The 24,500-nt window shown below is 60.7% G+C and overlaps 2 protein-coding genes across 2 annotated transcripts; both read left to right on the forward strand.

Annotated features, from left to right (window-relative positions):
• The first annotated feature begins 1,280 nt into the window (after positions 1–1,280).
• C2CD4C (C2 calcium dependent domain containing 4C) lies at positions 1,281–4,953 on the forward strand. The gene is made up of 2 exons (XM_047707910.1): positions 1,281–1,417; positions 2,009–4,953. Exon 2 carries the CDS (start codon positions 2,050–2,052, stop codon positions 3,310–3,312), a length of 1,263 nt encoding a protein of 420 aa, XP_047563866.1. The 5' UTR covers positions 1,281–1,417; positions 2,009–2,049; the 3' UTR covers positions 3,313–4,953.
• Positions 4,954–7,465: 2,512 nt separating this feature from the next.
• Positions 7,466–22,459, forward strand: LOC125108476 (translation initiation factor IF-2-like). The gene is made up of 4 exons (XM_047744375.1): positions 7,466–7,508; positions 12,926–13,095; positions 14,577–14,614; positions 21,739–22,459. The coding sequence occupies exons 1-4, from the start codon at positions 7,466–7,468 to the stop codon at positions 22,457–22,459; spliced, it is 972 nt and encodes a 323-aa protein (XP_047600331.1).
• Positions 22,460–24,500: the final 2,041 nt, after the last annotated feature.

A 24,500-nucleotide genomic window follows, 5' to 3' on the forward strand; every position in this document is an offset into this window, starting at 1 on the left:
ACAAACGGGCTCAGTGTTTGCTGAGAGAACAAAGCTGAGACAGACTGTGCGAGTCATGGACCTCTCTGAGCCTTGCTTTTCCCATCTGGACCATGGAACTCCAGACCCCACCTCACTCCGACGGGGTTCTCTCCCACTCTCTCCTGCCCCTCTGCACCGCCTTCTGCTGGTGAGCCAGGGGTCACTCCAGGCCAGCCCCCATCCTAGCTGGGGCTTCGAGGAGGAACACAGGAGGCTCCTGGACAATCATAATTGAAATAAAGTCCAGGCTTTGGGTTAGTCCTGGCAACCCATTAACTTGCTGGCTTCTCGCAGATCAAGACCAGACTGGGACCTGGTTGGCTTTAGGGTCCAGAAGGGACGTTGAGGCTGGGAGGGAGGGCCAGGGGTGAGGAAGCAGAGGCTCAGGTGGGCAGAGCTCAAGGCAAGAGTGGTGGGATCCGGGGACCCTGTGGTTTCAGGAATGGCCAGGCCTGGGGGGGGGGGTGGGTCCTGGCTGTCCCTCTCCACACCTTTCAGTCTCTGAGCTGTGAACAGCCTGGTGGGGTGCTCTCCCATCTCCCCTCAGATCACATTTTCCTGCTACCTGTTTGTCACCAGACCGACACTCACAATGTGCCTGTGTACCTGTCCACCTGCGTCCCTGGCACTGGGAACCATTGGTAGTCTGGACCCTGCGACCGCTGCCACCAGCTGCTCAATAAACACGCAGGCCGCTCCTTGGGGGGCCGCTGCCGAGTGGACACCTGTTTACCGCGTCCCGGGAAGAGCGCGTCTTAGCTGCTGGGTCCTTAGGTCTGGAAGGAGACCCTCATTTGGACCTGCCCTGGCTGGGGAGAGCAGTGGGGCCTGCCCACCGGGCTGCTGTGAGCGCTTAGGGGCCTGGCCCTGACAAGGCGCTCCGTGACAAATTCAGCCGCGCCCCTCGTTGCCCGGGAATCTCGGGAGAGCGGCCCTCCCGAGAACCCGCCCAAAGCGAGTGTGGGGCTCGGGCCCCGCCCAGGCGGACCGAGGCAGGGGCCGGGGGCTACGGGGGTCCCCGACTTCGAGGGTCCGCACGCACAAGCGCTAGGGGTGGCCGTCCACACGGCGCCACCACCTGCTGCCTTCCCGCCTGGGCGCACCGGCCCCCGGGGTCCGGCCGAGGGGCGGCCGCCCGCGGTCTGAGGGAGGGGCGGGGCGGGGCGGGGCGGGGGCCGCCCGCGCGGCCGTACTAGGAGGAATACGGCGGCGCCGCGGCCGGGCTGGGCGGTTTCCCGCCGCCGCCGGTGAATGAGTCCCTGCTGCGCCGCCGCCGCTGCCGCCGCCCGTGCTGGAGCTGCGGCCGCGTCCCCCGCGCGGGCCCCGGACCTTCGCGCCAAGACCCCGAGGTGCCCCGCGGGACCGCCTGCAGCCTCGGGCCACCGCCGCGGGGTAGGTGAGTGCGGGGACCCCGCCACGGTCCGCAGGCTCTGCGAGGGTCCCCGCCCCCACCCCAAGCCGAGTCTGGGGGGGTGGAGGGCGGAGAACTGGTGGGAGGGGTCAGCTCGCTATGCAGTCAGCCCCCCGACTCATCTCCTGTCCCAGCCCCCACCCGGGTGCCTGCGCCCTCAGAGCTGGGCGAAGCCACAGGTGGGTGGGAGCTGCGGGGGGTGGGGGTGCCGGGCTGGGACATCCCGGGGGTCCGCGCACACACCGTGTGTGTCTTCCCTTTGGACTGAGCGCAGACCGTTTAGAAAGCGCTTTGAGATCCTTAAAACGGGGTGGGGGCGGGAGAGGGGCCTCTCTCCCCTGAGAGCTACCGGGGAGTTGGAGCGCCGCCCCCACCTCGCTCCCTTCCACAGGGTCTGGGAAGTTAAGCCCGATCTCTCTTGGGAGGGGAGGGGAGGCGCGACACGCCCTGAGTGACCCTGTGGGCTCCCTGAAGGCCAGGGCCTTGTCCTTGTGGCCCCCTGCACAGGTGCCAGGAGCCCCCCCCCCTTCCAGGCCCTGGGAGCCTACAGCTCCTGACCCCTGCTTCTCCTCCCAGACTCTGCAGAGCTCCTCCTCACCAACCCCCTGCCTGCCCTCATGAAGAAAACCAACCTGTGGTTCTTGGAGCGTCTTCGGGGGTCTGGGGAGAACGTCCCTCCTGGGAGCGAGGCCGGGGACAAGGCTTCCAAGGGGCCCCTGTACAGCAATGTGCTCACACCCGACAAGATCCCTGACTTCTTCATACCCCCCAAGCTGTCCCCTGGCCCCGCAGAGCCGGAGGGGCCGGCTGATCTGGGCCCCGCCTCGTCAGAGCAGAGCCTGGCCTCAGGGACACCCCGACGAGCCCCCCGGAGCCCCCGGCTGCCGGCCAAGTTGGCAGCTGAGAGCAAGAGCCTGCTGAAGGCAGCCACGAGGCATGTGATCCAGATCGAGAGCGCAGAGGACTGGCCGCCTGAGGAGGCTGCCACCAACGCTGACCCCCAGGCCCAGGGCGCCATGTCCCTGCCCTCTGTGCCCAAGGCTCAGACGTCCTACGGCTTTGCCACGCTGGCAGAGAGCCCCCACACGCGGCGTAAGGAGTCCCTGTTCCACAGCGAGCACGGAGCCCTGGCGCAGGTGGGCTCCCCAGGTGCCGGGCGCCGTCGGGGGGGCGCCAAGGCCAATGGGGGCGACGGGGTGCCAAGGGAGGCTGGTGGGGCCCTCATGAGCCCCGGCCGCTACTTCAGCGGCGGGGAGAGTGACACGGGGTCCTCTGCTGAGTCCTCCCCTTTTGGGTCCCCTCTGCTGTCGCGCTCCGTGTCTCTGCTGAAAGGGTTTGCCCAGGACAGCCAGGCCAAAGTGAGCCAGCTCAAGCACTCAGCGGGCCCGCACGGCTCCCTGTCTGCTGAGGACAGTGCGCCAGACACCAGCCCCAGGGCTCGGCGCCGCCTGGCCCGCAGGCCCACCCCTGAGCCGGGGCCTGAGTCCGGCCAGGCGCCCCGTGCTGAGCACGCCGTCCCGATGGGCCCCCGGGGCAGCGTGCGGCTGCTAGTGGAGTACGAGGCCGCCCAGGCCCGCCTGCGGGTGCGCCTGCTGGCCGCCGAGGGCCTCTATGACCACCTCTGTGACGCCCGCTCCATCAACTGCTGCGTGGGGCTGTGTCTGGTCCCTGGCAAGCTGCAGAAGCAGCGCAGCACCATCATCAAGAACAGCCACCACCCCGTCTTCAACGAGGACTTCTTCTTCGATGGCCTGGGGCCGGCCAGCGTCCGAAAACTGGCCCTCAGGATCAAGGTGGTGAACAAAGGCGGCAGCCTCAAGCGGGACGCCCTGCTTGGGGAGAAGGAGCTGCCCCTGACCTCGCTGCTCCCCTTCTTGTAAAGGCCCCTCCCTCTCTGCCTTCCTGCTCTGAGCCCCGGTGGGCAGGAGGCCCGGCTGGGCCAGCAGCCCGGGAGGGGCAGGGTGGGGGCTGGGGGGCTGTTTAGGCCCTGACCGGGCTGCAGGCAATGCTGGGGTTACTGGCAACCGTGACCAGAACACTCTTCCGGGGGCCCATTTTTTCAGAGGAGGAAGAGGGGGCCGCCAGGGAAAGGAAGGGGACACTTTGCAGGGCGGAGTGTCCTCCCCCACCCTGTGCCCTAAGTTCATGCTACTTCACCTCTTTCAGACTTCTGGAGAGGGGTCTTCTGGGGGAGGTGGTCACCAGGAACCCGTGCCTTCAGGCCGTGCAAGTGGATCACAGGCCTGGAAGGGCCGGGTCCGAGGCTGAGCCCAGTGTTTCCCACGGTTGTGTGGGACTCCCCCTGGCCTGGCCCAGCAGACCGCTGCGCCCCTCTGAGAGCAGTCCCAGGCCCGGGATCTGCCGACAGCACCCGTGAGGCTGCAGGGGACACCCCACCTGGGTTAGGCTCTGGAGCAAAGTGGGTTGCGGAGGCAGGGGCCCCCAGCTGGCAAAACGCAGACAGAGAAGGGAGGCCGTGTTGCTGTGGGGCTGGGAGTGGAGGAAGGACTTCAGAGGCTGAGGCTCTCCTGCCCCAGGAGCCTGTCTGCTGTTCTCCAGCGCCTTCCCTGCCCCGCCTGCCCACCTCACCTTCAGGAGCGCCCCCACCGCGGGGGGGAGTATGCTCAGAACAGGCCCAGAGCACGGACCCCAGCCCCAGCTCCCCCCATCCATCCAAGGCTAGGGGCCGCCACCTTCCTGCGTAGCCCTTGGTCGCTGGACGCCAGGAAGTGGTAGCCAAGGACTGAGGCTTGGGCTTTCCCTCCACGCAGGAAATAGGTTTTGGTTAGCATGGGTGGGATGGAGGGACGGAGTTGGTGGGTGGGGAGGACCCCTGGTGTGCCCCTTCATGTCGCATGGGTTCCATGTCGTGTCCGTCTGTGGGTCCTTGAATGACAGTCCGTGAACATTTCCCAGCTTCTCCCAACAGAAATGGTACATTGGAAGGACGGGCCAGGCCAGGCTTGCCTCTTGGTCCTGGGCTGTCTGGTAGGCATGGTTGGACTGGGGCAGCTCCCGGGTATCCTGGGTACCCCTCCCCACCCAGACGTTGTCCCTCCTGACTAGATTTCCAAATGGCATCGGGGGAGGGACGAAGGAAAAGCACTTGTTCCCCTTTGCACTTTGGGACTGAGAATTTGGGGCCTTGGGAGCTGAGGCCCCTTGCTGTGCGCCCCTGCCCCCCACCTCTGTCCTAGGCCTGCTCCTTCATGCTCCCTGCTCTTGGTGTTGGGGGTTCCCTTTTACTCTAGAGCCTGGGGACCCTCCAGGGCCAGGCTCGTGGGCTGGAGCAGGTGGACCAAGGACCCTGCCCTGAGCCAGACGCTTGGAGCTTGTACTGCCCCCCACCCCCCGCCCGGACCCTGACCTCCCAGCCCTGCTGTCCCTCTGGGGGGGGCATTCTATATGGCCCCACACTATTTGATATCTTTGTGCTCCAAGGTGACTGTGGGTAAATCTTTAAGACACCTTCTCCCAAGTGTGTTTGTTTATAAATGCTGTTTTTAGTGCAATAAAGGTGTTTCTGGGAGCACGGGGGTGGGGATCTGTTTGCTTCCGTGTTTAGTAACAGGCAGAATTTTGCCTTGAGCTCCAGGGAGGGCGGTGGGACCTTGTGATCACAGAATCCTCTCAGCTCTCAGGTGCTCTGCGTCTGTCTCCTGCTTGGGGTGGGGGTGGGAAGGTGGACTGCACCAGGTTGGGGGGGGTGCCACTGGGGTCGCTGGGTCCTGACATGGTGCCGGCAAGCACGCATTAACCCGCGGGTCTGTGTGCAGGTCCTGTCCATGCCCAGCATCTGCACACGTGGCATCCCGCCTCCCAGGCAAGGGCAGGAGTCCCTCCGTGGTGTGCTCAAGGGCCTCTAGCTGGTGAGAGCCTGCCTGGAAGCTGCACCCTCACTGTGGCCAGGACCTGCCCCTTCCAGGCTCTGCCCACCTGTGGACACACTGGACTTGCGGTGTCATCACCGGCAGGGACCCCGTCAGATGCCGTTGGCCACCAGAGCAGGAGCACCGCCCCCCCCACCTGCCCCTCACTGTCACCTGGTCTGCCTCAGCCCCTGTGAACAGAGAGAGAGAGCAGGAAGCCAGTGCGTTGGCCAGGAGGCGCCACTCCCACCTCCTGGACTACGGGGCAGGCCATTCACATTGATGCTGGTACCTGGGCCTGGAAGGTCTCCTAGTCCCCAACTTCACTTTCAGTCTTCAGCTGAGATGGCACCTCCTCCAGGAAGCCTTCCCAGTCCTCTCAGCTGGGGTATGGGGCTTTTCTCAGTATGTCCTGCGTCTGATGTCCAGCTCACATGCTGGCAGGGGTCGGGACAGGTTCACCTCTGTCAGGGGTGCCCTCAGCTCCACACCACACTGGGCACCACGAAACGCCTGACTGGTAACGGATGAGTCATTGCAAAACCATGGCTTGACCCCATGCCTGGGCCCCTGCAGGGTCACTGGGGAGCTGGGAAGCCTGCGGGAAAGGGTGAGGGTCCCCCCGCCCTTCCCTGACCGTTGCTTTCACCTGAGGAATCGCTGGTGCTTGGGCTGCTGTTCAGCTGGGGCCAACCTCGCCTCCCTGGGCTCTCCTCTTGCGGAAGGGCTGAGCTGGCGAGAGACGTGGAGAGCCGTGTCTGGCAGAGGCTGGGAGGCGGCACGTTACCAGAGGCTGGGGGTTGGAACGGGGACATGGTGAGGACAAGAGCAGGTCGGGCAGCACGGGCTCCTCAGGCCCAGGGAGTGTGGAGCTCGGGCTGATGCGGGCTGACTGGGGACTTGTTTTGTGTGACAGATGGGGAAACTGAGGCCCGGAGCCATGGTGTAGGCCTGCTGCCCCTTCACAGACTTGCTCAGTGGGGAGCTGTGCTCCCTCGTCCCCCCAGTTCTGGGGTCAAAAGGTAGATGAGACGGAGCTGGAGGACTGGCCCTCCGGGTGCTGACCCGAGGGGTCGCTTGAGGCTGGGCAGTGGCAGAACCATCTAGTCTGGGGTAGGAGGGAGGGATGCCGGACCCACAGCCTGGAAGAAACGCAGGGTCAGGAGGTGCGTCCCAGGAGGGGGCGGGTGCCTCCCTGCCAAGCCTGCGTTGGGCATGCCCGCCCCCGTCTGGTCCAGCCAAAGCCCCCCACGTAGAACTGGTGGGACTGGGGTGCCCTGCCAGGTGGGGGGCGGGGAGGGCAAACACATCTGAGCATTTGGTCTTTCTGCCAGCGAGCATTAGTTGGGCTCCTGCTGTATGCTGGACCCCTTGGGAGCCTCAGCAGATCCCAGCGAGGAAGTCCCAGGTCACAGACAGAGAACACAAGAGCCAGGTGGGAGGGTGGGATGTGGTCCTACTGTGTGCAGCTCTACACTCTGGGTGTGCCTGGTCTCCAGTGTGCGCACCCACTGTACAGCAGAAGGGACAAGGGTGCAGAGCGATCCTGGAAAGGAGGGGGCCTTGAACCCGTGCCCAGTGGGACAGGAGCACAGACAGGCTTGGGCTGGGTCACCCCCCAACGGCCTGCTCAGAGCTGGGGTCCCCTCAGACCCGCGCCCCAGAGCTGGCTTACTCTGGGGTTCTTGGCAGGCCGAGAGTGCCCTGAGCCGTGGTGCTGGGCTCTGTCCCTCCCCAGGTCCTGGGGCTGAGGGGCTGTGCCCCCTCCACACCCCAGGGCTGGGTGCGTCTCTGCCCACAGCTCCCCTTGGCAGGGCCCTGACTCCTGCTCTGACCCCAGGCCGGGCAGCTTTCTCTCCTCTTAGCCCCATTGGGGTCCAGACTGTCCATGACAGAGCCACCAGGAGCCTTTGTGCGGGGTTAGGGTCCCAAGCAGCCCCCTGCCTGCCGACAGCCAGCAGACGAGCTGCATAAACGAGGCTTGGTGATGTCCCAGGATGTGTTGCCAGGGCAACCGGGCACCTTCTTGCCTCTTCCCCCGCTAGCCACCGATTGCTGGGCAGTCTGTGCATGCGTGTGCACACACAAGTATGCGTGCATGTGTGTGGGGGCACAGCCACGGGCTGCTGTGCACACACGTGCGTGTGTCAGTGTGGCCGCGAGCATGCCGAGTGCCATCCCGTTTGCACCCACGGGACACAGTGCAGGTGTGAGCACGGGAACACACGGAGGCTCACCAGGGTGGCCACGTGTGTGTCAGCATGCTCTCATGTCTGCACGGGCTGTGTGCATGTGTTTCTGCGTGTGCTGGCGATGAGCTGTGCCGTGCGTGTGGGTGCACGTGTGTGTGCGCGTGCGCTGCGGCTGGCCCGTGCCTCCAGACGCTGGAAAGGACCTGCCCTGCTGGGACCAGCCGCCTGCGAGGACCCATCCCTCCTGTCTGGGTGCCGGCTCCTTGAGGGACATACCCTTGCTGTGCGCTCCATTCCACCTGTGGGTCTCAAGCCCCTTCTCGCTCCCCGGGGAACCCACTCCACACCGAGGTCAGACCCCCTTTACTGCCTGGGACAGCACCTGGACTGTGTTTGCCCCCCAGCACTCAGCCCTGCGGTCAACCTGGGGGGCATCCTTCCTCCCCCTTGCAGCCTGGCTGCCCCGCGAGCATAGCTACTCTCAGGAGAGCCAGGGACACCCAGGGCCCCCAGCAGCAGTGGGTACCAGACTGGCTGCCCCTTTCTCTGAGCAGAGCCAGCACAGGCCACAGCAGAGCCAAAAGAGGAGGAGTCTGATGCCTGCCGCCTCGTGGGCGCCCACATCTGGCTGTGCCTGAAGTCCATAGCTGCACACCATTTCAGTTCAGAGCGACAATGAAGTCCCTTCTTGGCCTCAGCTAGTTTGACATTCATGTGTGTCTGTGTGCTGTCTTTTGTGTTTCCGTTTGCAGTGAAAGGACACGGATACAGCAAGTCTTCAGTCTGGGGAAGGAGAAACAACGCTGACCTAGGGGTGTCCCAGCCTGATGTGGGAAAGCAGAAGGGAAGCCATGCCCGGAAGACCTGGGGTTTGCGCGTCCCAGTGAGCTGGGAGCTTCGGCAGCTGGGCGCGGAGTGGGGAGGGACCTTCCGGAGGAGGAGGAAAGGGGCTTGGGGAAGGGGGCTCACCGTGGCCCCATGTCTGGCACTGGAGACCCACCCCAGAACCTTCCCTGTGTGCTGCTTGCCCCACCTCCTGGGCCCAAGCTCTGAGCCCTCATCTGGGAGAAGCGCAGGGGGCCGCTCGCTCGTGGTGGAACTCAAGGCCCCATCCGCAGTCTGCAGGCCGTGTGGCCTCAGGCACGTCCCATGGCACATCAGGTCTCAACTGCCCCACGCAGAGCCACCCCCGCTGGGAGGCTCCTTTGCGGGAAGACAGGCTCCTGCTCAGAGGAGCTGGCGGAAGCAGGCAGGACACTGCGATGTAATTCATATAATCCCATTAGGCTGGTCTGTGTAGACGCGTCAGCCCCACCGAGGCCTCCCGGCGCTGGGGGCCTCTCCCTGCGGCGCCTGCCCCTCCCTCCAGCATGGGATTCAATTACGCGTCTACTCAGCGGGGAGGGAGGGCTGCCTGCAGGCTCTGGGGACCTGACTGCGATGGGGAAACTGCGTCCGCTCGCCCTCCTGGCCTTGGCGCTGGTGGGGGGGCACTGCCCTCGCCCCTCTCACCTCCTGGGTGCCCACCTCTGTGGCTCACAGGCCCCCGGGGCTCCGCTTCCCCCTCTGTACCAGGAAGACGGCCCTCCCCTCCAGCGTGATGTAGGATATGCACAAATCCCAAGGGCCTGGTCATTAACCCCAAAATGGGTGTGAAGGATGGTCCACTTACGTCAGGTCTGCTGACTCCTCACACGTGGGGAAACTGAGGCCCGGGGAGGCCAACCCAGCAGGCAGGTGGAAGGAGGGCAGTTCCTACTGGTGTGGCACAGAACCTAAACTCCCACCTCACCGGGGCGGCCATCTCCCATCTCCCCACACTCCTGCGCTCTCCTTCTCATGAGCAGCACTGACGCCCCCCCTTCCAGGCCCCGCCTGGGTCCTCGGGGGGGCACTGCTCCTCTGGGACTCAGTGTCCTCCCCAGGACCCTGGACTCCACACTGTGCTGGTGGGGGCGGGGCTCCCAAGCCTGGTCTTGGCAAAGCTGCAGGTCTAGCCATGGGGCTCGTGTCGGGGGTGGGGGGGAGCTCTGCTCCCACCCGCGGGCCGGCAGAGAGCTTAGCCTCATGCAGAGGGGCCTGGGAGGTGACCGCTAACACACCTGACGCCAGGGAGACCAGAGACCGGTCCCTGGATCAGTGGACCTGGGACTGAAACCAGCCGTTGACTCCACTCCAGGCACCCCCTCGGCCACAGGCGCCTGAACGGCCATTCCTGTGTATGCAGCAAGTTCTGCAAGTCCCCTCCAGAGAATTCTCCAGCCTCGGGGTCGTTTTCGGGACGCCCGAGTTTGCAGGTGGTGTCTGAGTGGAGCCTGGGCCGTCGTCTCTTTCCAGTTCGGCTGCTTTTGGGCACTGCCCACCCCAGCCCCACGCCCTCCCTGGGAGCTCACACTGCCATGGTGATCCTAGCCCCTGACTGGCTCCTGGGTTCCCCTCCCTGTCACAGCCCTGACCCTCTGAGTCCCTGGATCAGGCCGGACCTGATTCCCAGCCTTACTTCCTCTCCCCCAGCCATGCCACAACGCCTCTTCTTTTTTCCTCGAATCCCAGGTGGCAGCCGTGGCTCCCTGAACTCCCCACAGAGGACCCCGGGCAAGAACCCCCCATCCCCGACCTCGGGTTCCCCGTGTGCAGAATAAGACGCTCTGCTTGCTTTCAGCTCTGGGGGTGGTGCGATGGCAGAGGCACAGCATCGACCCCATCAAACTCCCAGGGACCACACATGTCACGGTTTTTCTGGGTGGCCGCGGAGGACCCACAGGATGGCGAAGCTGCTTCGGAGGAGACTCAGGTCCCGAGTTCAAGGTGAAGCAGAGCTAGTTCGTGCCTTCTGCGGCCGTGAACTGTAGCCTGTGGATGGGGTTCACGGGTTTGCTGCTGGCGAGTCCTGGGGTTTGCAGCGGAGTCTGGATTCCCCGGAGCCTCGTGGGAGTAAGGGAGCACCTCTCCCTGGGCTGCTTGGAGCTCCACACGGCTGTCCTGCCCTGGTGTGGTTCTCCTCCCAGGGACACTGTCTGACATCGGGGAACACTGGCCGTTGCCACGACTGGGGGGGTCCTTGTGGCATCCAGTGAGTGGGCTCCTGGAAGGCTGCTGGCTCCCGCACTGTGCCTGGGACCATCCCACCCCAAAGAACGACCCAGCCCCGATACTGGCAGTGCCTGGGAGAGCCACTGGCCCCCAGTGATACTGCACAGAAGGAACGTTTGCCCCTTTGCAGGTTCTGGCTGACTTTCTCCCCCATGAGCACAATAGGAGGGAAGGCCTGGTGACCACCATATTCTCAACACTCGAGACGTGTTTGCTGTCCCTGCTTCGAGGCGCAGATACTGACCGAGTGCCCACAAGTGACTGAGGCTTTAGCTGGATGTCAGGGACCCCACAGCAGGCTATGCAGACAAGACTCCGGCCGTGGCAGACCACGGCTTCTGGAGATGGCCTCTGGGGTGATATTTCCAGAGCCTGGCCTGTCCTCAGCCAGGGATGGATTCTCGGTGTCCTCCTCATCAAATCCAGGGGGCCTCATGTCTGCTCGGAGCCACAGACCATGGCCAAAGGGACGCCAGGTGACTTCCAAGTCCAGGCCACAGCGGGAACACAGTGTTCTCGCACTCAGAGCACTGTGCTGTGCTGGGGGGAGGGCCAGGCCAGGAGCGGTCAGGCTGGTGGTACCAGTGGAGTTTCTGGACATGGAGCCAGTGCGGGCTGGACTGCAGTCTTCTCGCCGGTGTCCCCGATTCCACCGCGCAGAGACTCTCCTCCTCACGGTGTCTGCCCAAGCTCCTGCGCCATGGGGTCCCAGATGGTTGCTTCACATCACTAAGTTTCAGGGTCCGCAACCAATCTGAGTGACCAGAGACCTGCCCTTGGGGAACCTCCTGGAGGAGGAGACGGGGGGCAGGGCACTGACCGAGGTCAGGAAGTGCTGTGTGCCCCAGGACCATCATGGAGGCCTGGGGTCTGAGGGGTGTGTGGACTTCACTAAGACTGGGGAGCCCCTGTGGGGCTGTGGGCTTTGGCAAATGCTTGAGAGAGACCCTCTGGTGTGTGGGAGGAAGGGGTACTGCTGGCCGGGCCGGAGCGTGGCTGGGGGTGAGAGGAGGAAGCGGGGGGAGCATGGGAGGAGGGCAAGAGCATGGGGATGGGGAGTGTGTCGCGGGGGAGTGTGTGGTATATATTTGAAAGAGATTGAGGACGTGAAACCTCTGGTCCAGGGACTCCTGCGGGGCTCAGTGAAGCGTCTCCTTTTGGCTCCAGTTGTGATCCCGGGGTCCTGGGATCGAGCCCCACGTAGGGGTCCCTGCTCCCTCTGCCGCTCCCTCTGCTTGTGCTCACACTCTCCCTCTGACTAATAAATAAATAAGATATTTTTTTAATATATTTTTTAAAGATTTTATTTATTTATTTGACAGAGATCACAAGTAGGCAGAGAAGCAGGCAGAGAGAGATAGGAGGAAGCAGACTCTCCGCCGAGCAGAGAGCCCGATGCGGGGCTCGATCCCAGGACCCTGGGATCATGACCTGAGCCGAAGGCAGAGGCTTTAACCCACTGAGCCACCCAGGCGCCCCAAATAAATAAGATCTTAAAAAAAAATAAAGTAAAACCTCTGGCAAGTGTTGACATTGGATGTGGGCGTGCGGGTGGGGGTCATGCCAGGCCTCCCTCTCTCCACCTCACTCGGTCACACCCACCAGCAAGCCCAGAACCATCCCTGAGAGCGAACGGCATGGACGAACCCTCGCTCGGAGTGCTGGGGCAGGACGCTGGACATGCTGAGCAATTCCATTTACAGGGAGTTCAAGGACCGGTAACATGTCTGCCGGTGATCGGGTTTGGGGGTCAGGAGGGGGAGGAGGATGGCCTCTGGGGGGGCTGTCGCTGTCCCTGTGTTGATCTGGTCATGGTTACAGCAGTGAGTTTATTTATAAATGCTCATAGGGTCAAGTATCCAGAATATGTTTTAAAAATTCTTTCAACACAGTAAAGAAAGAAAGAAAGGAAAAAAGAAAGAAAGAAAGAAAGAAAGAAAGAAAGAAAGAAAGAAAGAAAGAAAAAAAGACAAACGACCCAACTAAAAGATGGGCAAAGGACTGGAATAGATATGTCCCCAAAGAGGGTACTTAAGTGCCTGGCAGGCTCGTGGAAAGACGCCCAGCACCATGAGTCACCAGGAAAATGCAAACCGGAACCAGGAGGAGAGGCTGCTTCGCACCCGCAGGACAACCGTGGTCAGGAAACCCCGAGGACACGTGTTGGTGAGGGCTGGACAAACGGGAGCCCGAAGCAGGGCTGGAGGGCGTGGGGCGCAGCCTGCAGTGCCTGTGGCCTCACACGTGGGGTCCCAGTAGCTCTGTTCCCGGAGGCACCACAAGGGCTGCAGCAGCGCCTCAAATGAAAACTTGTCCTTTAACACGCGTCTTCCTCACAGTGCCTGACAGTGGGGACCGTCCAAACGTCCACCCGCGGATCAGCGGTACACGCAACGTGGTCCACCCAGCCATCGGCCGCCAGCAGGAGCGAGGCCCTGGGGACGATGATGAGGCCACAGTGCCCGGGGAGGAAACCAGACACAGGAAGCCACACAGGGTGGGAGTCCACGTGAGTGACACGTCCAGAACAGGCTCCTCCACGGACAGGAAGGGGGCTCGCAGGGGCCAGGGGCTGGGATGGGGGTGACAGCTGATGGGATGGGGTTTGTTTGGAGTGATGGAATGTTCTGGAATCACACAGAAGTGTGGATTGTACACTATTGTGAAGGTACCAGATGCCACCGAATTGTTCGCTTTAAAATGGTTAATTGGGGGCACCTGGGTGGCTTAGTTGGTTAAGCAACTGCCTTCAGCTCAGGTCATGATCCTGGAGTCCCAGGATCAAGTCCCACATCAGGCCCTCTGCTCATCAGGGAGCCGGCTTCTCCCTCTGCCCCTCGCCCCTTTCGTGCTCTCTCTCTCTCAAATAAATAAAATCTTAAAAAAAAAAAACCTTAAAAAATGGTTAATTGTAGGGGCGCCTGGGGGCTCAGTGGATTAAAGCCTCTGCCTTTGGCTCGGGTCCTGATCTCGGGGTCCTGGGCCCCCCCATCGGGCTCTCTGCTCGGAGACCTGCTCCCCCACACCCCGCCTGCCTCTCTGCCTGCTTGTGATCTCTCTCTCTGTCAAATAAATAAATAAAATCTTAAAAATATAAAACGGCTAACTTTATTTTATGTGACTTCTAGTTCAATTTTTAAAAAGCCCACGGAGCACTCCACTGTCACACGCCCTATTTCAATGGCAAGGGCGTGAGAAAATTGCTCGGAACTCACCCATTTCTCGCCCCCACTTTAGCCCTGCCTGGTGAGACCTCATCCTGGCTCCCACTATCCCTCCGCCCCCCCACCCCTCCCCCCAGCCCCCTAGAATTTCCCCCTCTCGGCTCCTGGCCATCCCACTCACCTGTCCCCCCCTCCCCCCGCCCCGGGTCTCCCCCCACTATCTCTTCTTCCCCACGAGTCCCCCCACCATCCCGCCCACCGGACCTCCCCCGCTGTTCCCTCCACCACACCCCCCCCATCCCGCCACCTTCTCCCGCATCTTCCCCTCCCCCTCCCCCTCGGGGAACCAGCGCGGGCCCCTCCCCCCTCGTGTCCCGGCGCCACCCACGGCCTGTTCTCCCCGCTGCCGCCAGAGGGCGCGGGTGAGCACCGGCCAGAGGACGCCTTCTCCAGCAGGTGCTCCAGGAGGCCTGAGCGGCCGCCGCGGGCAGGCCGGGTGTCAGGGACCTGGGGCGCCCCGCACACACGTCCACCCACACACAGGGTGGTGGGCCGGCTCTGCAAAGCCGCAGCCCCATGGCATGGGGTCCCCTTTGCCCCCTCCTCAACTCCTCACTCCACTCTGGCCTCCGTGCTGCTCTCTGCTCCAGCATACCTCAGCCCTGCGCCTTTCCTCTGGCTGCACCCCTGCGCCTACGGCGCCCCCCACTCTCCCACTTCCTTCCCATCTTTGCTCGAAGTTCCTTTCGTGGTAAAGCCTCCCGTGTCCCCCTTATTTCACTTGTCCCCTGTCCCCTGCCTCTCGGCTGGGTTTCTCTCCTCTTAGCCCCGTAACTCCCTTCCCTGTGACCCTTGGGACCTCAGGTGAGAGGGCAGAGACTGTTCCGCTGATTTTGTTCGTAGCTAGGTCCCCGCTCTGCCGGGAGTAGGTGCCTAATGGATGCATCAAGTGTATGGGGATAATCGCCTGCCGGCCCAGGGCCATGGCCAGCTCTTCCTAGGAGTGTCTGAGTCTGGCTCCAGCGCTCCCTGAGGGGCTGAGTGGGGCCCAGGGAGGGGAGCGACCCCTCCGCCCACCTTCCGTTCCCACATGCCCTCCGTACTTGTCTTCTGGGCTGCGCACCAAACGGTAGCACCCTGGGCGGTATAAGCAACAGAGACATAGTCTCCCATCACTCTGGAGGCCAGAACTCCAAGATCAAGGTGTTGGCAGGGCTGGCTCTTTCTGGGGGCTCGGGAGGAGCCTGTTCCAAGCCTCATTCCCAGACCCTGGTGGTGCCATCCTGGGCCTTCCCTGCTTCGCAGACACTCACTCCCACCTTCACCTCTGTCCTCCAAAACCTCCTCCTTATTCCCCCTTCTTATAAGGACACTAGTCATTGGATTTAGGGACCCTACTCCAGGATGACCTTGTCTTGATTCAAGTTTATTTCCAAACTCCCTTTTTCAAATAAGGTCTCTCTTACAGGTTCTGGGAGTTGGGACTTGAACATGGGGCCACACAGTCCAACACAAAACGCCCTTCTTGTCCTCGGCTGCTGGCTAATTCAGATTCTGGGCCCACCTAGACTGGCAGAGCCAAGTCTCTTGGAGGGGTCCTGAACTCTGCACTTTGGATGTTATTTTTGTAACTTTTAATTTTTTTAAAAAAGATTTTATTTATTTATTTGACAGAGATCACAAGCAGGCAGAGAGGCAGAGAGAAAGAGGGGGAAGCAGGCTCCCCACGGAGCAGAGAGCCCGATGCGGGGCTCTATCCCAGGACCCTGAGACCATGACCTGAGCTGAAGGCAGAGGCTTTAACCCACTGAGCCACCAGGCACCCCATAACTTTTAATTTTGATATAATTTCAAATTTACAGAAGATTTCAAGGTTCATGCCAGAAACCCCTGTTGACTCTGCCCAGACTCACCAGAGGGTTACGTCTTGCCCTGTCGGCTTTGTCATGTTCTGTGTCCACACCCATCTGTCATCTATATATACATGCTCATATCTATTTTTTATTTTTCTAATGATTTTATTTATTTATTTGAGAGAGAGAGAGAGAGTGAGGGAGCACAAGTTGGGGGTGAGATGAGGGAGCTGGGAGCCCGATGCAGAACTCGATCCCAGGACCCCAGGATCACGACCTGACCCCATGGCAGACGCCCAACCGACTGAGCCACCCGGGCGCCCCCACACGCTCATATCTAAATGCACTTTTCTGAACCATTTAAGTCTGGGGATGCAACGCCCATTCCCCCATAACACACCTCAGTGTATTTTCTAAACACCAGGATTTGCTTTTAGAACGCACTGTGGTTACCATGGCTGGGAGGGTTCACACTGACATGGTGCTCACATCTGACATACTGTCCATATTCAAATGTCACCAGCTGCTCCGAAGGTGTCCCATGGCTGGGGGGTGGGGGGGTGCTTGGTAGCTGAGCTTGTTACTACGGCAACAGATGCTGGCAGCCTTGTCCACAGGTGGCAGCACAGAGGAGCCCAGGCTGTTGCCTCCTGGGGACCAGCCTGGCTGGGAGAAGAGGGCCCGCAGGGGGCAGGAGGGCAGCCCTCACTGCGCCTGGAGATGCTCCTTGCCCCAGGGTCGGGGTTCATGGAGACTTCAGGAACCCACAGAGTGACGTTCCTCCTGGTATTCTCAACTCCCTGGTGTGGAGGGGGTGTTGGGATTTGAACATGTCTTTCTGGGGAGACCCAATCCATCCTAGGACAAGTAGATTCCAAATTCCTGAGGGTTGGGGTTTACATATTAGCCGAGGCATTGCCAGGCAAGGTGGTGGGTGTATCGTCTTCTGTTATGATCATTCCATGTAGGGCACCTCCGAGCTGTCTCCTGCCCTCCAGGTTTTCCACTACTGCTCCATGCACGCGATGCTGCCTCCTCCTGGTCCAGCCTCTCACGCTCCTGGGGGCGGACCTTGCTGGCCGCCAGCCCCCTGCCAGTCTTTTCCTTGTGGACAGAGCCTGCAGACTTTGGGTGTCCTCTCCCCACTGTGTGACTCAGGGAAGCCCACTCCATCCGGGTGCTGGCAGAGCGCCCCACTGGTGTCTCACCTGTTTGCTGGGGATTGGGTTATGAATGGACACGTAACCCCCTTCCAGCCAATGAGATGTGACGGATGTGTGTGTGTGTGTGTGTGTGTGTGTGCGCGCACACACAAACAGACACGCGCAGTTTCTAGAAGCTGCTGCCTTCCTCCGCTGTGACCCTTCCAGCAATGTGGGCTGAGTCCTCACGTGCCCACTCTCCGGCTCTTTCTTCTGCCTCCTGCTTTTGCTTACCAAGACCCTTCTGATTACATCGAGCCTATCCAGATAATCCAGGATAATCTCCCCACCTCTAGGGCAGCTGGTTAGCAAGCCTACTTCCATTTATAATCTTAATCCCCCTCATCATGCAGTGTAACATAGTCCAGGTTCTGGGGACTTGGATGGGAACATCTCTGAGGCTGTTCTGCTGACCTCAGAGAGGTCTCGAACCCTTTCTGACTGTGTCTTTGGCTGTGGCAGCTTCGTGATGAGAAGTCTGGAATAGCCACAGCCATATTGGTGCCCATCTGAGGAAGCATGCAATGCAGAAAGGAGTAGAACCAAGAGGACCACAGAACAGCAAAGCAGAGAGGAGTCTAGCAGGTTCTAAGTAGGGAGACTTGCTGGGACGCATCCAGGAGCCCCTCGGTGGGGGGGGGGGCGGGGGAGACAATATGTGCCTCATTGCTTATGCCCATTTGAGGCAGCATTTTCTGTTGCTGACCGCTGAAGGCATTTACGGAGGAGAATGCTCTTAAATGCCCTTGAAAGAGAACCCCAGTTTATCGCTGCGGGTGTGTCTCAAAAAGAGTGCATTTTGCAGCATCCTTTGCAACCAGGCGTGGCCATGTGACTGCATTCCAACCAATGGGATGTGAGCAAGGATGGCTGCGCCCTGGAAACCACCCGATTCCTGTCTTCAGTGGAGCCCAGCAGCGAGTGGACGTGTGTTCCCTCAACGGGACTCTCCTCACCTCCAAGAAGGAACTCAGGGGAATCTCACACAGCTTTGGCCTCACAGGCCAGAGAGAAAGGAATCCCATCGCTGCAGAGCCAGTCAGAGTGCAGGAGTGCAGAGGGAAGTCGGGAGGAGGCAGGGAGAGAGGGTGGAGGGGCAGGAGGGGCATCTGCTGTCCTGTGCCACCTGCTGTTCCACCTGCCCCCACGGGAGGGCACCTGCTTTCCCACCTGCCTCCATGATTGGTCACCTGCTGTCCCATCTGCTGTTTCACCTGCCCCCATGGGATGACACCTGCTGTCCCACCTGTCCCTTTGGGATGGCACCTGCTGTCCCACCTTCCCCTGTGGGAGGTCACCTGCTGTCCTACTTGCTGTAGTAAACCACAGACCCCAGAGCAAGGGCACAGCCTCTCCTTCCCCCTCTTTCTTGAGTGGCAGTGGGCTGCAGTGCACGGACCCTGACTTGTCAGAGAGAGAGAGAATCTTAGGGACCTTCTGGGTCTTTGGTGCAGCCCTGGAGTGACTTTGTCTCTGTGACAGAGAAATTTCTCTGACCAGTGTCAGAGAAATCAAACCCAGGACAAGCACCTCTTCAGGGTCAAAGCTTCTTAAACACGAGTAAAGGGTGTTTTCCTATTTCAGACGAGAGCAGAGGGCATGAATGTCTCCCCACGGTCCTACCGACCGCGCACACCACACCAGGCCTCACCCGCAGGCTAGTCCTCACTGGCGGCTGTCCTTCCCCAGGGACACGGGATCATGTCTGGGGACGTCTGTGTCTGTCATGACTGGGGAGCTCCTGGCAGCCCCCCACAGTGCCCAGAATGCCCCCCAGAGAATGACCCAGATGTCCGCAGGGCTGACACGGGGAACCCTGTTACATCTTAATAACACATCCAACAGAAGCCCCTCCTCCAGGGCTGCTGGGTCAAGCAAGTCTGGGTCTACCGCACTCGCAGACCCTGCAGACCTTGTGGGGCCCCTCTGTGCCCTGCATCTCCTGGGTGGAGGGCAGGTGGGGAAGGCTCATGGGCTAACTGTCCCAGGACCCCCGTGTGGACTTAACCCTCCCATTTGGGGAGGCCTCTATTGAGTCTTACTGTGGGTGGGGTCAGGAAGCTTTGTTCATCCTGTAGTTCTGTCCCTTGCATCTTCACAGGGACAGCACAGTGCTCTGAGGTTCAGAGGGGAAGAGTCCTGGTACTCAGAAGCCTGCCTGTTCCCCTGGGCACCCTTTCCGTGATGTGATGGGCCCCATGTAGTCCAACTGCCCCGAAGAAGGAGGGGCCATGCATCCCTCAGCTTTTCCCCTCAAACCTCTGTGAGGACAAAAGCCGCACACCTGGGAAGCTGCAGTCAGCAGTGGGCACCAGCGGCTGGAGGGATGGGTGCTGTCTGGGCTCCCCACGCATTGTCCGAGGTCCCCCGGCCCCCCGCTCCCCCGTGCCCCCATGTCCCTCACCCTCCAGCAGGCTCGCCCAGGCGTGCGTTTGTGGCCACGGCTAGAGGAGACGTGCAAGGCTTAGAACAGGGGCAGCCACATCTCCGTGGTCTCTTTGTCAAGGCCAGGTGTGGGGCAGAGAATCGTGTTCTGCTCTGGTGGCTGAACCCCCAAGTTAGGTGATGAAGGGCATGGGTAGAGGGCGGGTGGGGAACTGGGGCCTCTGGGTAATTGTTTTCCCATAGTCACACAGTTTTGCAAAATATGGCTTGGGGGGGCAAGTTTAATTATTATAACAAAATACAATCTTGCCACGCACAGAAGGATTTAGGATTTTAGTGTTGCTGAGGTTCCCTTGCCTAGCCCAGAGCAGGTGATCTGGGCTCTGACCAGTGGGGGTCATCGGTGCCCCAGCTCAGTGCTGGAGGGAACAATCTACGCCCCCCAGAAGCCCCGCCCTCTCACTTCCCCCAGGGGGAGCGCGTGTGGAAGCCTAGAGAGACAGGCCTGCGCAGCCCCAGCTTCCATGCGGTGGCTTCTGCCCCAGCCCCTGACAGGGGCATGGTCGTGGTAGCTCCCTGAAGTGGCTAATCTTTAAGTTGCCATCCATCCCCTGCCTGGCGTCTTGGAGCTGTGGGAACAGGTTCTCCCCTGGAGCCTTCCCACACCTTGCCCTTAGCCCAGTGAGACCCAGTTAATTTCTGATCCCAGAACCGTAAGAGAATAGATGTGTGTTGTTTTGAAGCACTCTCTCTGCGGCAACCTGTCGCCGCTGCTGGGGACTCATCCCACACGACCAGGCGACGGGATTATGGGGAGGAGGACCCCAGGGGCCACACATCACTCTCCTTCTAGAGCTCGTGTTCGGTGACTCACAGATCTGCAAACCCAGTCCATGGCGGAGCCCGCTGTCAGGAGAGCAGTTGCGCTGAGTAGGAGGAATTTTGGGGGTGGGGCCTGGCGTGACAGCTGGATGTGACCACACCACCCATGTGTCCCCATCAGTCTCGAGCCCCAGCCACCATCTGGGCCCGCTCATTTGCAGTCTTATGTCATGATATGCTTAAGTCAGGCAGGGATCCTTTTATGTTACCTAGATACTTGTAACCTAGTTACCTAGTTACTAGTTACTAGTTACCTAGTAAACTTGTCCAGAAAAAGGGTGTATCATACCTGGGAATGGGAAACCAGCTCAGCTTTCCCTAAAAAGAAAGAAGTGATGAGTCGTGGAGGCAAGCCTGATGATAGGGAACAGGGTTCGCATCATCTTGAAGTATCTCTCTGAAGAGTGTCTGTAATTTCAAGGGAAAGGCAGGGCACTTTCCTTTGGAGAAAACTGGACGGACCCCCGGGGTCGAAGGACGGGGGTGAGCCCCAGCAGTGATGATGTATGTGGACACTGTAGCCTCTGGGCAGCGCCCGCTGAGGGACCCCTGCCAGAATGCACTGATATGCATCGTATCTCCTCATTTTATGCACCTCCTTTCACTGATCCTGAGAAAACAGTAAAGAAACCCAGACTGAACGAGGATCTATGAGAAAACTCTTCAAAATTCTGTAGTTGGTGAACTAGAGGGTGAGGAACTGTCCCAGAGCAGAGGGTACTGAAGAGGCTCATATGGGTGACCCCTCACTTGGACGGACCTTGGAGCCGGGGCGGCGGGAGCAGCGGGAAGGACGTGATTGGGACAATGTGTGATGCATGAGTAAGAATTTTTGACCAGGGATGCCTGGGGATCTGTCAGCTGAGTTTATGCTTCTGGCTCAGGTCGTGATCAAGGGGTCCTGGGATGGAGCCCTGTGTTGGGCTCCCTGCTCCCATGGGGAGCCTGCTTCTCCCTCTGCCTCTGCCGCTCCCCCTGCTTGTGCTCTCTCCCTCTCTGTCTCTCTGTCAAATAAATAAAATCTAAAAAAAGAAAAAAGAAAAAAGAATTCTTGACTAGATAACAGCATTTTATTGATGCTATTTTTACCCTGATTTTGACAACCATGCTGAGCTCATGTAGGGGACATTAGAAACACCCTGAACATTCTGGGTTAAAGGGTCATGGTGGCTGTTTGCAATCATTTTGAAATAATCACGAAACCAAATCAGAGACAAGGTGCGTAAATCGACAGTGGTAAGAACAAAACAAGTTTTGGGGCGCCTGGGGGCTCAGGGGTTAAAGCCACTGCCTTCGGCTAGGGTCATGGTCTCAGGGTCCTGGGATCGAGCCCACATCCGGCTCTCTGCTGGCGGGGAACCTGCTTCCTCCTCTCTCTCTGCCCACTTGTGATCTCCGTCTGTCAAATAAATAAATAAAATCTAAAAAAAAAAAAAAAAAAGAACAAAACAAATTTCTTAGAGGTCCCAGCCCGTCCCAGGCGGGGACCTGCCGTCTCTTGGTTGAGACTGGGGAGGCCAACCCCGGCAGCTGCAAGCTGCGCTGTCACTCTCGGGGTGCCCAGAAGGACAAGGGGAGGGCCTTCTCGTCACCTGACTTGGTGTCAGTAGCCCTGGGCCGTGTCCCACTCCCCGGGCCCTTGAAGACCCCCGTCTGTTCCTTGCAGCAGGGATGAGGGAAGAGCGCGGCTGGGCTGGTCTCCCTTCGGACCCGGGAAGCCCCCGCACCCCGTCGCCTTTGGTCCGGGGCACCTCCCACCGCCGCGGGATCTCGCAGATGCGGCTCCAGCTGGAGGCCCGACCCGGGGCGGCCCGGCGCTCACGCTGCGCGTTCGAGCCCTGCGCGGACTGGGGCCCCGACTTCGCCTCCCGGAGCACGGGTCCCCCGGGAAGGCAGGGGGAGGGACGACGATGCCGGGGGCGGGGCCTCGAGCGCCGGGGCGGGGCGAACCCGCGGGGAGAGCCCGCGGCGCCCTCGAGCGGGGCGCCCTCTGGTGGCCGCCGCGCGTCACTGCGGCCGCCGCGGGCGCCGCCGGGATCCGGCTCCCTGCAGCCCGGCCTCCCGGTCTTGAAAGCTGCAGGTGTGTGGGCGCTGCCCCGCCGCCCGGGAGTGACTCGGAGGTCGGCCGGGTGGAGGACGCCTTCTGGCACCGCCGCCCCAGCGGACGCCCTTCTCGTCTCTCCCTCCTCCGCTCCCGCCCGCCCCCTTCGTCCCGCGGCAGGTGTGCGCGGCCGGGGGCGTCCCCGCGTCCTTCCCCGATGCCGGCGCGGGCGATCCCCTCCGAAGCCTCGCGTCCGGTCGGGCTGCCCGGGCGCTCACAGTCCGTGAGATACCGGCAAGTTGTCCTCCACACCCGGCCCGAGTCCCTCCGCGTGGACAGGAGATGACCCCGCGCCCTGCTGTGCGGCTCGGTCGGGCTCGGAGCATCGCCTGCCGCGGCTTCTGAGAATGGCCTCTGCGGGTCTTTGTCCCGTTTTTCACTCGGTTGACCCTCTTCCTTGTTGACTGACGTCGGAGCCTGCGGTCCTTCAGGGTGACTGCGCGTGAGGTGGGCGAGGTGGGAAGAAGAGTCACGGACGCGTCACAGGGACCTGGGGACCACACGCAGCCCAAAGTCCTATGCTTATGTGGTTAAGGGGACAGCCTCCGAGGTGGGCCACTGGCCTGGACCATCCCGGTGGGCCTCGCTGCAGCCTGTGGGTCTTAGAGACTGGGGCCCTTTCTTGGCGGAGACCAGAGACTCGAGAAGAGGCAGGACAGGGACAGACCTCACCTCCGGCTGGAGACGGAGGAAGGACCAGGGCGAAGGCCTCGGAAGCTGGCACAGCCCTCAGCCGACAGCCATGGGAGGTGGGGGACCCCGGGTCCCCCCAAGGAGCTGCGTTCTGCCAGCACCCTAGTGAGTAGGGAACGGAGCCTCCCTTGCCACATCCAGAGGGACCCAGCCGTGCGGATGTCTTGATCCGAGCCCCATGGAACCCCTTGTGGACTTCCGGACTTCCAGAACTGACAGATAATGAATTACTGTCGCCAAGCCTCGAAGTTTTCTGACGTTTGCTCTGGGGCGCCAGGAAAGGCATCTAAGAGGGATCCAGTCTGCTTTCTGCTCTGTGTGTATCCCAGGTCCTGGCCCGGGCAGGGAGATGTCCCTGCTTCCCCACCACCTGCTGTCCTCCCCATAGAACTCCGCACACACGCAGCCAGTTCTGGTCCCCTCTGTTTCCCATTCCAAATGGTGATCCCCCTCTGGTTCCAGCTCCTCACCTGCGAACTTGCAGAAATGGACCTTCCAGCCCTCCCTTCCAGGTGCGTGGAGCTCTGGCCCCTCCGTGATGGGCCTGGCTCTGGAGCCCCCACTCCTCCCACGAGCTCATGGCAACGCCTGGCCTTCATGGGGCTCATGGATGCCAGATGTGGCAGATTCAGGCTTGACCCCATGACAAGCAGGTTTGATGCACTGTCTCTAGCTGGAAGTGCGCCCAAAAAATAATTTTTCTTACTGCTGTGTCGTTGACGCTCAGTGTTGTGTTGGCTTCAGGTGTACAGCACAGTGATCCCACCGTCCATACGTCACCGGGACAATGGTGGGCGATATCATATTCCCCACGCGGCACTTTTCATCTCTGTGACTTCCTTATGACTGGGCGTTTGCACCTTGAATCCCCTTCGCCTAGTTAGCCCATCCCACAGCTGCCTCCCTCAAGGGGACTCATGTCGGGACAGAGACCACCTGCAGGACTCGGTGAGGACAGCAGGTGCCTTGGCTTCAGCAGGCAGGGCTTTATCTTTTGTGAGAGGGGCCCACGGGTCTTGGTTGGATTTAACTAAGAGGGAAAAAGAAATCGCCGAGTGCAAGGGGAGGGCGTGGGACACTTCAGGCCACTAAAGGAGATTTGGCAAGGGTCTCTCAGATTGAACCAGATGCCATCAAAAGCTTTTCTTTTGGGTTCATCCAAAAGACTCCTTCCTTCTCTCCCTTTCCTGACAGTGGTGATGGTGGAGCAAAGCATTAGGGGGGCCAGACGGAGAACTGGAAAGGACTTTGCACAGGGAGGGTTCCCCCGGGCCCTGGGGATGACCAGCCTGGGCTGCGGGAACAGAGCAGGACCTGGGGGGCAGAGCTGGGCCAGGGTAGGTCTTAAACAATGAGCAGGAAACAGCCAAGCAGAGAAAGGGAAAGTCACGATAGGCAGGACTGTGGCCTGGCAGAGACCACGAGGCAGCCACTCTGATGGCCTGTGGGGACTTTTCCAAAGCTGGAGCCTGGGCTGTGTGTTGGGGTCCATGAGAACACTTCGATTATGGTAATCACTGCTTTGCTCTGACAAGGTAAGAAAGCCTGTTTTGAACACCAGCCGTCGGTGAAGTTGTTTCTCGAAAGGTTGGAACTGGAAGATTGTGCATCTGTTTGGGTGCTTTTGGCTGGGA

This window comes from Lutra lutra, chromosome 1 (genome assembly GCF_902655055.1).
Source record: "Lutra lutra chromosome 1, mLutLut1.2, whole genome shotgun sequence".
In the NCBI taxonomy this organism is placed as follows: domain Eukaryota; kingdom Metazoa; phylum Chordata; class Mammalia; order Carnivora; family Mustelidae; genus Lutra; species Lutra lutra.

Excerpts from the sequence above, each read along its gene's own strand:
- C2CD4C (XM_047707910.1), top strand. The coding sequence starts at position 2,050 with ATGAAGAAAACCAACCTGTGGTTCTTGGAGCGTCTTCGGGGGTCTGGG.
- LOC125108476 (XM_047744375.1), top strand. The coding sequence starts at position 7,466 with ATGCCGAGTGCCATCCCGTTTGCACCCACGGGACACAGTGCAG. Across the intron at positions 7,509-12,925 it reads ACCCACGGGACACAGTGCAG|TGCCTGACAGTGGGGACCGT; the intron begins GTGTGAGCACGG and ends TCTTCCTCACAG. Across the intron at positions 14,615-21,738 it reads TGTGACCCTTGGGACCTCAG|CAGGGATGAGGGAAGAGCGC; the intron begins GTGAGAGGGCAG and ends TGTTCCTTGCAG.